Raw genomic sequence first — 13,655 nt, forward strand, 5'->3', positions numbered from 1 at the left:
AGTTTATATAGTTTGAATTTTTAGGATTTCTTACAATTTTTTTTTTCAGTAAAAAGGGGTGAGAGTAATGGGCAGATCATGTAGAACTACACACAACATGTGCATGCACTCACACACACAGACATAAATAGAACTATTAATGAATGTGGTTAGAAACACCAGCAGTGGTGGTGGTTATTATGGTCATGGTGATGATTCCCTTACTTGTATTCTTACAGGATGACCTACAGATTGACCGTGAAGCTGTTCAGCGCCTGATAGCTCAAATGCCTCACATTGCTAATGCAGGCAATGGCTTTGGAGGTGATGTGTCACTGCACAGCAATTCTGGTGGTGAAGGCAAATCAGGCAACACATCTCCACACTCTCATGGCTCCAACTCCACCCCAGTTCCAGATTTAAAACCATCTCTCTCAGTACTAGAAGCCTTGTTACCCCCTAAGAGTCCCTGCAGCAGAGAAATGAATTCTACACCTGTTGCAGGTCCTGTGGAATTGGAGAGCTCTCTTGAGATAGGTCTGCAGGAAAGTGTGTCAGAGGTCAGCGAGAAGGGTGATGACTTTAATCCAGATTCTAAAAAAAAGGATTCATATTTATTAACATCTCAGGATACAAAAGTTTTAAACAAAGTCGAAGGTGCAGCAAAGAGGAAAGTCAAAGATGACTTTTCCAGTGCCCATCCCAACTTCCTTGGTGTTGAACTTCAACGACAAGATGCGCAGCCGGCTCGACCACCGACAACTAAATTTTCTTCTCGTGGCAAATCTGAGAATTCACGACCAAGTCTTCAGGATGTCATATCACAGCTTTCTCAGTCTGCTGAGCACCAGTCATCTGCCACTTCTTCCCCTGCTGCTGTGCAACTGACAGGTAGCGGTAGCAATTTTAGTACATCCCACAGTCCCATTATTTCTGGTGGAACACTGTCTTCAGCAGGAGGTACAAGTGTCAGAAACAGTAAGGAGACTGCCAGTCCTGTAGATAAAGTAGTAGTCAAAATGGAAGAACCTGCGCCATTTGCATCTAGCCCAGTAGATGCTGGTGCTAAGTCATCTTCCTCGACATCTCCTCTTGAAACTGCTTATCGTGGACATACTCACCAAAGTCTACCATCCAGTTCACCCAAACTGACAGCCCGAGGAAGCAGATCAAAGGAGCGCAAATCAAAGGGAGAGAATTCACTCACTCCTTCATCCTCTCGGCAGAATACACCTTCGGTGACGCCTGGAAATGCTTCTATAACAGCTTCCATTGAGTCTAGTAGAATGAACATATTGCCTCCCAGAATTCCTGTCAATGGTGCAATCTTTCCCACCATGGCAGTGGGCCTTGAAAGGTTTAGTGGCTTCGTCTATGACTATACCCTCCCAGATAGAGGCCTTGGTACTACTGCCCTGACAGGACTTGCACCAAGATTCCCAGGAGTTCCTCCTGGCATGGTAGGTTATTTTCCCATGCCAGTCTCTCCATGGAATTTGTCTGGTGCTGCTGGAATATCTGGTGTGGTTAGTCCTGGCATCTCGGTTGACTCATCAGGACCAAGTGTACCACTTGATTTATCAGCTTCTAGCAAAGACACCAGTGAGAAACATGATGAGAAATCTAGTCCTAGACCTACACCAGTTGCAGCAACAAGTAAAAGTAATTCAGGAGTGAAGGTGAAAAAGCAGCTAACAGTTGAGAAGGAAAAAGAAAAAGAAAAGCTGGATAGTGCTCCAACATCGGAGACAAAATGGAGGATAGAAGCATCAAGTCGAAAACCAAAGTATGAAAAACATATGTTGATTTTTGCTGACAAAGAGGTTGAGATAATATCCGTGGATAAAAATAGGTGGATTGTTCGAAACGAACAGGAACTGTTCGACATTGTTCGAAGTTCTTCACCGCAGCTTAACTGTGACAAAAAGAGCAAAATGCCGCATGTCACTCCATGCGATTCAGCTTCTGGCTCAGACTGTGAATGTCTGAGAATTTCCTTGTGTGCAGAGGAAGACTGCAGCAGTGAAACTGCACAGCAGAAGGCAAATTTAGGCGACACAAAAGATGACTGTGCATGTGTGACCAGTTCCAACAAGCGGTCTGCAGTAGATTTCTCCAACATTTCATCAAGCTCTGTGCAGAAACGGTCAGCTGACAGCCTACCAGGGCAAGAAGCACCAAAAGCCAAGATAGGAAAACTGGAAACAGCAGCTACGTCTTCTACTGGTCATATGGAAGATCCCTTGGAGGAAGAAGTTCTAAAATCTTCACCCATCCGACCCGTTGCAGGGAAAGCCGACTCTTACACATCAGAAGGTGCTGCAGCAGAAAAAGTAAAAATGAAAAGAGACTCATCAGAGGATGTGATGGTTCTTGTGTCAGAGGCTGAAGATCTCAATAGCAGCAAGTGCCCTGTTTTACAGCAGATGTTAAAAACATCACAGTAGAGAGACACCTGTCCTCCATGCTGCAGCTTATGCCATTTTTTTTATCAGATCAGTATGCCTTGATAATTTTATCATATTTTAGAAAATGATGCACTGAGAGAACTCCGAGTTTCAAGTTTTGTTGCAGAAAATTTACCAAAGGCTTTAAAGGGGAAAAATGCTTTAAAAAAAGAAGATACTATCTTTGTTGAAGTGTACTTTGCCACATGTGAGGAAAGAAAATCATGGATTTCATGATCTGAAGTGAATGCTTAATATTACAGTTTTGATAATCTTTATGAAACAATTTCGTGTTAGAACAGGGAGGAATGCTTACCATTTTTTAAGAAAAAGGTCTCCTTTTGTGCCATTTCCTTTTAAGCCATATCGAAAGTTGTAAGGGAGGGAAGTGGTGAAAAGATGAAAGAAAACTGGCCAGTGATCAGCATTCTCAGTGGTAAGCTTGGTGCAGAGCACATACTTGCGTCCAGCAAAAAAGGCACCTTCCCTTTTATGTCTAAGAATCTTTGCAAGTGCTTGTAATGCTAAGCTGAAAAGAGTGAGTTTTTCAAAGAACAGTCATGATCCTACTTGTAAAAAGACTAAAAAGCACTTTGTAGAAAATAATGCTGTGGGCTGGTTGTTTTGCCATAAGTTTCAGATTTCTGTAGAGAAAACTGATGTGATGGATGTTTTTACAGATTCTGGCTTGTCTAAATCCAAGATGTTTCCATGCCATTTTGGCACATCATGGCTGCCTTTGTTGCAGCAGATACAACTGACATTGCTAATGTTTGGTACATAGGCTTTAAGGTAGAGAGTTGCATTTCTTCCCAGTGTTCTTGAAGGTTGGACCTACCTTACATTGTGAGATGTACTGAAAGCCTGTGCGGTGATGATGTTGGCTTCATGAGAGGGAATGGTTATTATGAATCACACAATACCATATTTCTGACTGCTTGATGTTACAGTGCAGGACCTTGCCAGAAACATTTGAAATGGAAACAAATGAAGTGGGAAATCTCCATTAAAACTGGGTTGTTGTCAAAGCTTTAAACAGTGCAGTATTGGTAAGGAAGACGACTCTTTAGCATTCATCCCCCACCCATATCTGTTGTGATGAAAGTGGTATAGCAGAAAATTTACTGCTGATTTTCTTGGGCAAAGCTTTAAAGGATTAAGTTTTGGCTTTTTAGGGAGAGACATATATGTTTTTTTAGAAACTGTATGACCTTTACTGGCCTACAAGTAATGGCATGAAAAAGTTCTTCATTTGTGATATTTACAGAAAGAGGTAAAACCTTGAAATTTCATTTACCAGGCAATCAGTTGTCAATCAAGTTTTTCTCCCACTCACCCCCAACTTAAGAACTATTACTGCCTTTTTTTTAAAGGTCAATTAGGTCATCTATCATCAGAATTATTGTTAAAGTTACATCATGTATGTAAACAAACTTAGTTATGTCTCTAAGTTATTGAGAATGTCTGGTTGCGGCTATCAAAATTTCTTTAAAATGTTTTTAGCTTTGAAGTTTCTATGGTTGGGAAAAATTACTGCTGTCTATAACATACCAAGAGCTGCCTGAAAGAATTCTATTTACTGCCCAGAAGAGGGAAACTACACATCTGGTGACATTTTTACTGCTTCCTGTTAAAGATATCAGCATTTTGAACGCAGCACACATACAAAATCACAATGGCAGTAAATGTTTTGTCTTCTGAAGTGGTGTTGTCTCGTAATTTGTAAAAATTTCAGATCATGTGCAGTTTGCCATAGATCTGTTGCAGTATATTTTACATATGTTTGCATAGTAATGTGTTTACTTGTGATGTGTCATTGTGTTTGCCTGACAAATTTGCAGACAATCAGTTGTATTATAGATTATATTTATCTCTGTTGTTTATCTATTTACTCATAAGCAATCCAAAGATGTGTTTAACATTTTAGCTTCTAAACTTCAGGTGGAAAGTGATTGAATTAAGGTGACAGTTTTCCTTGTCAGTTTGTTCCATTTTTTGGGGGGGGGGAGGGGGGTTGTCATTTTTAGTCTTCTGTCATATATCTCTGTTACCTTTCAGTGCGCATTTTCATTCAGTCACACACAGTTCTTGTTTGTAGGCATACAGATGCTTATGGTTACACATATAAACTTGTATATGCACACACCATAAAGCCCCAACTACATATACATAAACACATAGAAACGATTTCCAATCAAGTATCTAGTATTAAGGCTGAATTTTTTTTTTTTTTTTCAAATTTGTTGTACAGTTAAGCTGGCTCTATTTTGAACATGTACACATAATTGTCTGCTGACTGTCAAGATGTTACTGCATATTTAGGGCTACAAGATCTCCGATTCACAAAAATGTTGCATAAAATGTTGACTTCTTTTTAAATGTATTATGCATTTTTTAAGCTGAAATACCAAAGCATTAGAAATCGTTTGTGTGTGTGTGTGGGTGCGCGCCTACATGTGACATGTATGTTTTTGCACTGAAATTTGTGTGTATGTGCATGTGCACTCACGCACTTGTACGTTTGCTTGCATGAGGAAGATCTTGTTTTTCTTGGTGATGACCATGGCACCAGTGGTAAAGAGATTTGTACACGTGGGCCTTGAACGAAATCCAGGCTTTAACTTATACTGAAACTTATGTTTATTTTAGATTGGTTTTTATCCTAATCTTTCTGTTTCCATGGGCCTTTAATTACCTCAGTGAGGGAAAACTAAACAAACAGCTCTCTGAGAGTATGACAGGGCAGATGAATGAAGCTATCAAGCATTCCAATCATCCAACAGATTACTCCCTTGCATGCCAGATTGTTGTGAAGAAAAATGGAAACCTTTTTTCCCAGTGATTTATGTCCTTTTCATTGGTATACAAATATGTAGACTTCAGATTTTAAGAAATTCTTAATTATGCAGAATCAGGCTTCTGTTTTAAAAAAAAAAAATTGTTTACATAAATCATTTAGATTGTTTACTTGGTGCATTTTTTAGTGAGGCAAATGTACTTGTGCAATTAATTCCATGCAGTTTGGACATAAAATGGATCAGAAATCAAAAGAAGATATGATTGGAAATACAAAAAACACATCTTTCAAATAAAAAAGCAGAAATAAATAGTTAAACCTAAAGAAAATGTCAATTTTCATTTGGGAAATGCGTCTGTTGCTTGCTTTTGTATGGCAGGCTTTACTGCCAATTTGAAATCCAGCAAACTGCCTTTTGTGAGAGACAATCATAAAATGTAGGATGTATTCTGAGTTTTTCTCTCGTGCACGATGAAGCATTTTTGAATAGATATTAATCACCTGACTGCTGGAAGGTTCCTAAGATATATTTTCAAAGGCTGTCACTTGTGTCTGCTTTCTTAGCAAATAAGTAACACAAACCATGCAATATGGTTTTAAATATTCTATTATTTAAATATTCTATTTTACATTCAGATAATCTAAAGCTTTATTCATACTATATCTTATTTGAAAGGAGAGAGACCTTCTGTCCAATTATAGCAGTCATTATCGTTAAAGAGAAAGTTATCTTGCTTTTCATGTTTGTTTTTTAAATTGCAAAATTTCATTTTAAATTTTTGTTTCTGAGATACAGATAGCTTCTTGGGCCGATATCCATTGATTGCTTTATCAGCAGTCCTCATATTCCTGCTTTATATCCTGCATTGATTGTATTGGGTACACAGTGTAATAACAAGCTTGGAATACAAAATCTTCCATTGGAGAGCAGGTGGGATCCATGCATGTCTTAAAGTTTGTGTTCATTGGTGTTTCATCTGTAGCACTTGCTGCATCAGTTTTTGTCAGACAATAATATTTATAATATTTAAAAATATTTATTTTTACTATGAATAGTAGATTACTATTACTAGGAAGATGTTAGGAAAAGTTTTAATATAGATGTGGATATACTGGCTTGCAATTTTTGTTTTATCTGTGGCAGGCAGGTAAAGAGGGGGGTGGGCCTTTGATCAGGATCATCTGTGAAAGGCTGCTCACATGGTATACAGTAGTGTTGTGTACCTACTGTTCTGTCCTGTGACTGCTGACCAGATGCAGAGTCCATTAAAAATTTTGTGCTATAACTAGATCTTCCCCCACCTGCTACTTGGTGGAAATACTACCCAACATTTTGAATAAAAAAAATTACAAACCTATGGTACAGATTGTATATTAGCAAGAGCTATTGTAAACAAAGCAGTTTGAGTCTCTACACCCAGTTTGATATTTAAGTATTTTGGTTTGGTTTAGGGATTTGTACTTGGCTAAAGTTGATAAAGCAAGTGTTATCAGAATTTGAAATAATGATTATTTATCCAAACAGGTGAAGCACATTTTTGAAAGCTGTTTTAGTAGAGATCATGCACGTGTGTACCTGCACATGCATATATACAGACATGCACACTCATGTAAGATGCATAGTCACATTCTTTACGCTAACATTGCAGAGAATCATTTGATAAATGGACTAGTAAGTTTTCAGCTATAAAAGGTAGCTAGTGACAAGTATGTAAAGTGTGAAATGTTTTGCATGTCACTGTTTTCTTCCAAACATGCATTGGATTTTGTAGACAGCTGAGTTACATCCCATGAGCCAAAGATAATCTAGAATCGGACATAAATGTAGAGATATAGTTGGTAATGTGTGGGTGAGCTGTGTACAAGTTTTGCTGTAATATGATAGAAGTTGACCGGATTGCTGACATGTTGAAACTATGCTTCCTTCTGTTCATGTTAGATATGATAAACGCCTTCTACATGTTAAATCCAAAATCAGTATTCATTGACAAAATCAAAGAAAGCCAAAGAAAGTATTCGCCTTTTAACCCCGTCATCTTGAATGTTGAAACTTTGTCTGTTTGCCTCTTGAAGATAATGTCTGTTTTACACTACAACCAGTTTTAAAAGCTTTTATTATGTACAAAAAATTTTGTCTTGATGTTTATAGGTAATCGCTGTTTCAATTGGTTGAAAGAAATGTTATCACTGTCTGTTAAAATTCTTAAAGGTCAAACTTTAAGCTTATGGCTGGAAAGATTGGTATGCTCTGAGGTAGGGAGGTGAGGAGCACATGTTGTGGCTACCTAGGTGGTCATTCTTTGCTAACTGCTTCCATCTGTCCTGACAAGTACCATCACCTCCCTCCGCCAGATTGAATCGGTTCTTTCCTGCAGGGTTGTAAACTTTTGGCCTTTAACAATGAAGGTTTTGTAATACTATTGAGCTTCTAAACTTTGAGTCTTGCCAGTTACTGTTATCAGAGTGCAAAAAGCGTAAAGAACGTTCTTAACATAACTAAGATTTACTGCAGATTTGGGCTTCGGGACAGGAGGCTGGCATGTTTTGTATTGTGTAGAATACATTTCTTGCGATAGCTTTAGTAAAATTTGTTAAAATTGTTAAGTCCTGCTGTGTCATTTAAACAATGATAGTTATCTTCATCAATGTCATCCATCATCATAACTGTCATCAATATTTTAGCATTGAATACAGCATTGCTGCTAAAACCTAGATCTGTACAAAGCACAAATGCATGTAGTATAATAAAGTATAATAAGTTTTTTCTTTTTGTATACATCAGAAAATGAAACCTTGTGAAAAAGATTTTCATCAACCTTCAAAAGAGCAATGGTGATGTTAGTAAAGTAAGGAATCTGGGAGAAGAATGTTCAGGTAACATGTCTACATCAAATGAAAGCAGTAGCAAAAATGAAAGTGTGTCTTTCTACAAAATATTACCTGTAGGCATTTGATTTTATTTAAAGTATTTTTTCACTGAAGGTATGCTGATTCTTATCTTTATAATGAAGTCCCTAACTTCCTTACCCCCAGCTTGAATTGTCTAGGTAACATTATTAGTTTATGCATTTAAATCTGAGCAACACATTTTTGTTCAACTGTAATACAAGAGTTCATATTCCTCCCCAGCCTATTTGTCTTTTGTCCATTTCCGGTTTGGCATATTTTTCTGGCTTCTTACTCGTCATCTCTCACTTTGTTAAAATATAAAGAATGTAGCCTTTTCAAATTAAGTAAATATTTTACTGACTTCAGAATGGAAGCGATTTGTTCTTAGGCTTCAGCTGTGCATAAGAAAGGCAGGCCACAGGCTCATAACAATTGTCCTGCGGATTTCAGCTAAAGGTGTGTTCTGCATTGGTTATTCAGCATTACCTGCTCTGATGTAAAGGCGTATTTGGTAGTTACAAATACATATATGGACATTCTGCATAAGAAATCTGTTTAAACTTGAAGATCCAAAGGGCTTTTCACTATCCCATCCCGCAAGACTACAGAATGCACAGTGTACATTGATTTTTTACTTATGATTGCACATGGCAGCACATTTTTTTAAAAAGAAATAAGAAACTTGTGGTGAGTGTTGGTGTCTGGACTGGAAATAACAGACTTCTGTAGAGTGTTGTTGTCTGGACAGGTTTTGTTTTAGCACTGGTGCTATTCATTTTACTTTTTAATGCTTGATTTGCTGAAATCCATGCTTGGAGGGTTTGTTTAAGTTATTATCTATTTTAAAAGGCAGAAATCTTTTACATAAAATTTTACATCACATTTGAGGTGATGGTTGAATGAAAAAAAGGTTTGCAAGTTTGAGAATGGTAGAGTTGTTGATTTTTGGAAGAAATGAATTGACTGGACACATTGTGGGGTGTGTCAGATTTTATTTTGTCAGTAACTTTTTTTGTGTTTTGTTTTGTTTTGGTTGATTTATGAAATAGTTCAGTTTAGCTGCCATATGCTTGTTTTTTATGCTGCACTTTTGTATGTAGGACAGAAAGGTGTATTTAGTCAGTTAGCTGACATTTTGTTTTTAGTTACTGGTCAGCAAGCTTTATGTCTTTAACTTAATTGTTGTATTTTTCCATCACAGTGACCTTGAAGAGAAGATGGTAAATGTAGCATGTTTTTATGATATTGCAATCTTGTTGGTAATATCATGTTTTACTGTTTGTCACTGTGTGTCTATCTTTTGTAAGTATGGCTTGATGTGACAAATAATGATTCCTTAGCTTTACCAGATTAGTGTTAAAGAGGACATGTATTCGGTTCATATGGATGTTTGTTCATTGTTGTCAAACCAAAGATTTGTGTACAGAGAAAATGTCTTGTTGGTAATCCTTGCTTCTTCCATCAAGAGAAATGCTACCATTCAGAGTTAGTCTCTGTTTGGAGACTGTTTTTGTGTATGTGGATGCTTCATATATTTAACAGCATTTATTATAGCCAAAGTGAGATGACAAACTTTTAAGTTCTACACAAACGCTGTCCTTTTTGAGAGGACAGAAGTATCCTCAGTGCATAGATATTTAAATTTGATTACATTTCAGCAAGTAACAATATTCAGATCAGCTTTAAACAGTTCCCCCTCAGTGGGGAGCATCATGCCAGTTGCTGTACATGCACTGGTCTTATGTTCTAACCCTCTTTCTTATCCTGGCTTCTTCCATGTTCCCCCTCCCGGAGTCCCCCAGATCTTCCCATTTCATTGTTCTGGACCATTTCTCCTCCTACCTTTCACAGCCAGACAAGGTGCAGAAGGGGGTAAAGTTATTACCTGGTCCTTCAGAAAAACTACCACTTTTTAATTTTTTTGAAAGGAAGTATTTTGAGCTCCATTTCGGCGCTTAAATAAGTTGAAGTACACATGTCCTGCATGAGTCAAGAGTTCAGCATGACTTGAAAAATGCTGAGTTTTTTTTTTTAAAGGAAGTGTTATGAAAAACCAGGAAACATGCAATCAGCTTTAGGTATGCTGCCTGATCTGTTTTTGAGCAGTCCACATACTTTTTTCTTTAAAAAATGGCTGTCAGAATTTTACTTCTGTGCAGACCTGCTTCATTGAATCAATTAATATTGTCTGTGGCAGTCATTGGGAAAGGCAAAAACCGATGTATAAACTTTATTGTGACTTACAAGGTTGTGACGATACGCTTCTGTGGATTATGATGACACTGTGCTATTGTTGTACCACTATGATGAAATGACTTGTTTCAAACAAAATGTTCACTGTTTGGTATTCTTTTAGTGCGACTGACTATTCATGAGTGGGGGTGGGGGAGGGAATAGCCTGCCTTCTCTTTGAAAGGCAAAGGTGCTGATGGAAATGCCTGGGGAAAAAAAGAGAGGCAAAGGTTTAATCAGGCCACAGTTATTGAATGGTGAATTTTCTTCATGCTTTGTGGCTGGCTTTGTATTTTATGACTTTTGCAGAGGGAATCTGGTAGAGGGACATGTCTTTGCATGTTTGTTTGTTTTTGTTTTTGTTTTGTTTTTTTTTCAATATAAGCTCTTCATGGGGTGAATTTTTACACTTGGTAAATTTGTTGCTCTATTCTTAACTTGGCAGTCTACTGTTCAAAAGGAATGCGTTGCCTTACTTATAGATGATGTGTTCTGTGTACAGATACTGTGTTATCAGAAGTAGGGTTGTACATGAGATTTTAGAATTTTTATCAGGTTTTCTTAATAACATAGGATGACTCTATTCTGTGACAATTACAGCTAGTTCATGAGATCTCTGTTTAATTGTGAATTTTTAAGTCTGTCCACAATAAGGAGCTACAAACAGAAAAGATTGAGGTTAACAGTGTTAGTAAGTCAATTTATATATTGGCCAAAAAATGCATTATTTTTAAATGCTGTTATGCCACCAAGAGCATTATTTTAAATGTTGTGAGAAATTCAGGCTTAAGTGATAAATTTTGTGCTGTTTTGGAAATATTCCTGTCAAAATGATGCAGATCAGATGATTTCTCATCAGAATTAACATCTAGCATGCTCTCATGTACACATACAGGTTCACGCATTCGCTCAGTGGTGTGTAAGTTAGTCAAAAGCAATAAATCTTAGAAATCTTTGGGGAGTTAAAATGCATGGTAATGATTTAATATATTTGTTGAAGTGAAGTAGACCTGCCTGGTCATAAGTGGCAAAAGTGAGCATGCCTGGGGGGAATCAGAGGCTTGTAGTGTGACAAATGTTATGTCGAACATGTAGAAGTTAGTTCCAGCTGAAGGATAGCAGTGATCATTTTGTACAGGAGTGCGCACAAAAACAGAATTACAGTGTAATTGGTCTTCCATAAATTTGTGCAAACTGTGCGTGTAAGTGCCCTAACTCGCTTAGTGCGCCTGCCCTCTCAAAAACAAGTGATGACTTTTTGCTTTAGCCAATTTAACTGAAAAACTAGTTATACCACATCAGCAGATATGTTTAATGTGTTTTTTTATTTGTTTTTGTTTTTGTTTTTTTGGTCAGCAGAAGAGAATATAAATGATAATAAATCAGCTGGATAGATTTTTGTTAGTGGCATAAATGGTCAGTCCGTGTAAATCAGTCGGATTTCTATGATTGTTTTATTTATATATATTAGCCATATACTCCCTCTTTTTTTGCGACATAATCCAGTTGTGAGGAGGGATTAGGTGGGGGCAGAAAGTACTAGCAAACCTGGAGATAGTCAAAGGTAGTGACCTACCATTTGCCCTAGGCTACTACTTCTCTAGAGGCTACATGCTTTTTCTTGGGTTTCTACTCCTGATCGTGGGCGTGAAAATATCAGCTTCTGCATTTTGCACAGAAACTTCTTCGTGGTGCAGCGTGAAAGCCGACTTTATGTTGGCCTTGACACAGGAAGCAAGGGGTCAGACTGTTAGAGGATAGAGGACAGATGTAGAGGGCTAGCGGGATGACGTCATGGATGGCCTGTTGACAAACCATCCGCGACCGTTTTTTTTTTATAATATAAAGCTCTGGAGGCAGGCCTACTTGTCGGTTCGCAGGAGATTGTTGAACAAAACAAAACTGTCAATACTCGTTATGATGTATTTCACGGGAAATCTTTTACACTACAACATCAGTGTTGCATTCTCTTGTACAAGAAACGATTAAAGTTCTAGGCTGCATCGCCTGTACAACATAACTCTTCCATTACAAAAACCCAAAGACTGTTCGGTCGAAAATATGATAATAAGCAGTTGCTGTAGTGCATGTCTCTCTCTCGCTTTTTTAATACTTATAAAAGGCTAGGGAGGAGGTAAACCATTCATTCCAAATTAACAAAACATTTGGTTTTTGGCTTGGAAAAGATTAAGGCGTGAAAACTTTATCTTCCCTTTACCCGTATACAAAATATATAAACAATTAATAGCCTTAAACGCAGATCGAATCTGTTGTCCCGTTTGTGTGAGGGATGGGGGTTTGAGACAAGGGGGGCACGTGTGTGTGTGTTCGTGCGCACTCGCGCTCGGTGTGTGCAAGAAACATTCTGTGTACTAGAATGACTTATTCAGATACATTTTTGCCGCATATGCTTATGATTTCCTGTTGATCGAGGTAGCTAATCACAGACGAGGTAGTCTCTGACATTATATATATCAGCTGGTGGTGGTGATACTTTGCTGTATTGTCTAGCTGTGGTCAAGAAATTGGATTGACCAACCAACCGAAATGATCCAGAGTTTATTGGAGGTCAGGGTCGCAAGTGGGGGGAAGGGTAGGCTTACCTCCATTATTGGCAGATTTTATTTTTGGTTTCTGTATGCGTAAAGCTGTTTGAAGGGGGGAGTGGCAGATAGAGGGATTGGTTTCATGACTCTTTGTCATTAATTTCATTGTCAAGTCTGTTAAAAGTTTTGACGTCATTAACTGACTTTTTTTTTTAAACCAAACAAAAAAAAAAAACACCAAAGATGGAGGGTAGAGATTGTGTGACTTGGGCTTCAAAGCTGCAAGAAGGAATAGTCACATCTTTGAAGAGTCTGGTAGGAAATTTAAACATGGCGTGGATTCCAGACATTTTGAAGTCAACGACAAATTGAGCTTCTACCTCAGCTTGACAGACACCTTGAGGCCGGTGACGTCACACAGTTTCTAGCCTCCTCGACCCGCCTCCGTCGGTTTAAAAAAAAAAAAAAAAAAGATATCTAAATCTGATTACGACGACGATGATAAGGCTGATGATCTTATTTTTGTTATGATGTGCTTTATTAGTGGCTTTTTGCCTGTTATTGTGATTGGTCCGTTTACATTGTGTATGAGAGCTTCTAAAGGTTTAGTGTGTAACTTTGTGCTGACAATCAAGTAAAAATCATCCTGAATCTGACTCTACCTGCACTCCTTCGTCGTTCTTACAGCGTGTTTTTTTGTTTTGTTGGGTTTTTTTGTTGTTGTTTTTTTACGCGATGTTTGTGTGAGAGAAAGAAAGAGAGATT

At 37.8% G+C, this 13,655-nt stretch overlaps 1 protein-coding gene across 13 annotated transcripts in view; it reads left to right on the top strand.

Annotated features, from left to right (window-relative positions):
- Positions 1-13,546, top strand: part of LOC112558328 — a 74,832-nt gene extending 61,286 nt beyond the window's left edge. For all 13 annotated transcript variants that reach the window (XM_025228759.1, XM_025228752.1, XM_025228746.1 and 10 more), the window contains one exon: positions 219-13,546. In XM_025228759.1, coding sequence (XP_025084544.1) covers positions 219-2,426 — 2,208 coding nt within the window. In that variant the 3' untranslated portion in view covers positions 2,427-13,546. The remainder of the gene's footprint in view (positions 1-218) is intronic.
- The last annotated feature ends 109 nt before the right edge of the window (positions 13,547-13,655 follow it).

This window comes from Pomacea canaliculata, linkage group LG2, assembly GCF_003073045.1.
Source record: "Pomacea canaliculata isolate SZHN2017 linkage group LG2, ASM307304v1, whole genome shotgun sequence".
Classification (NCBI taxonomy): Eukaryota; Metazoa; Mollusca; class Gastropoda; order Architaenioglossa; family Ampullariidae; genus Pomacea; species Pomacea canaliculata.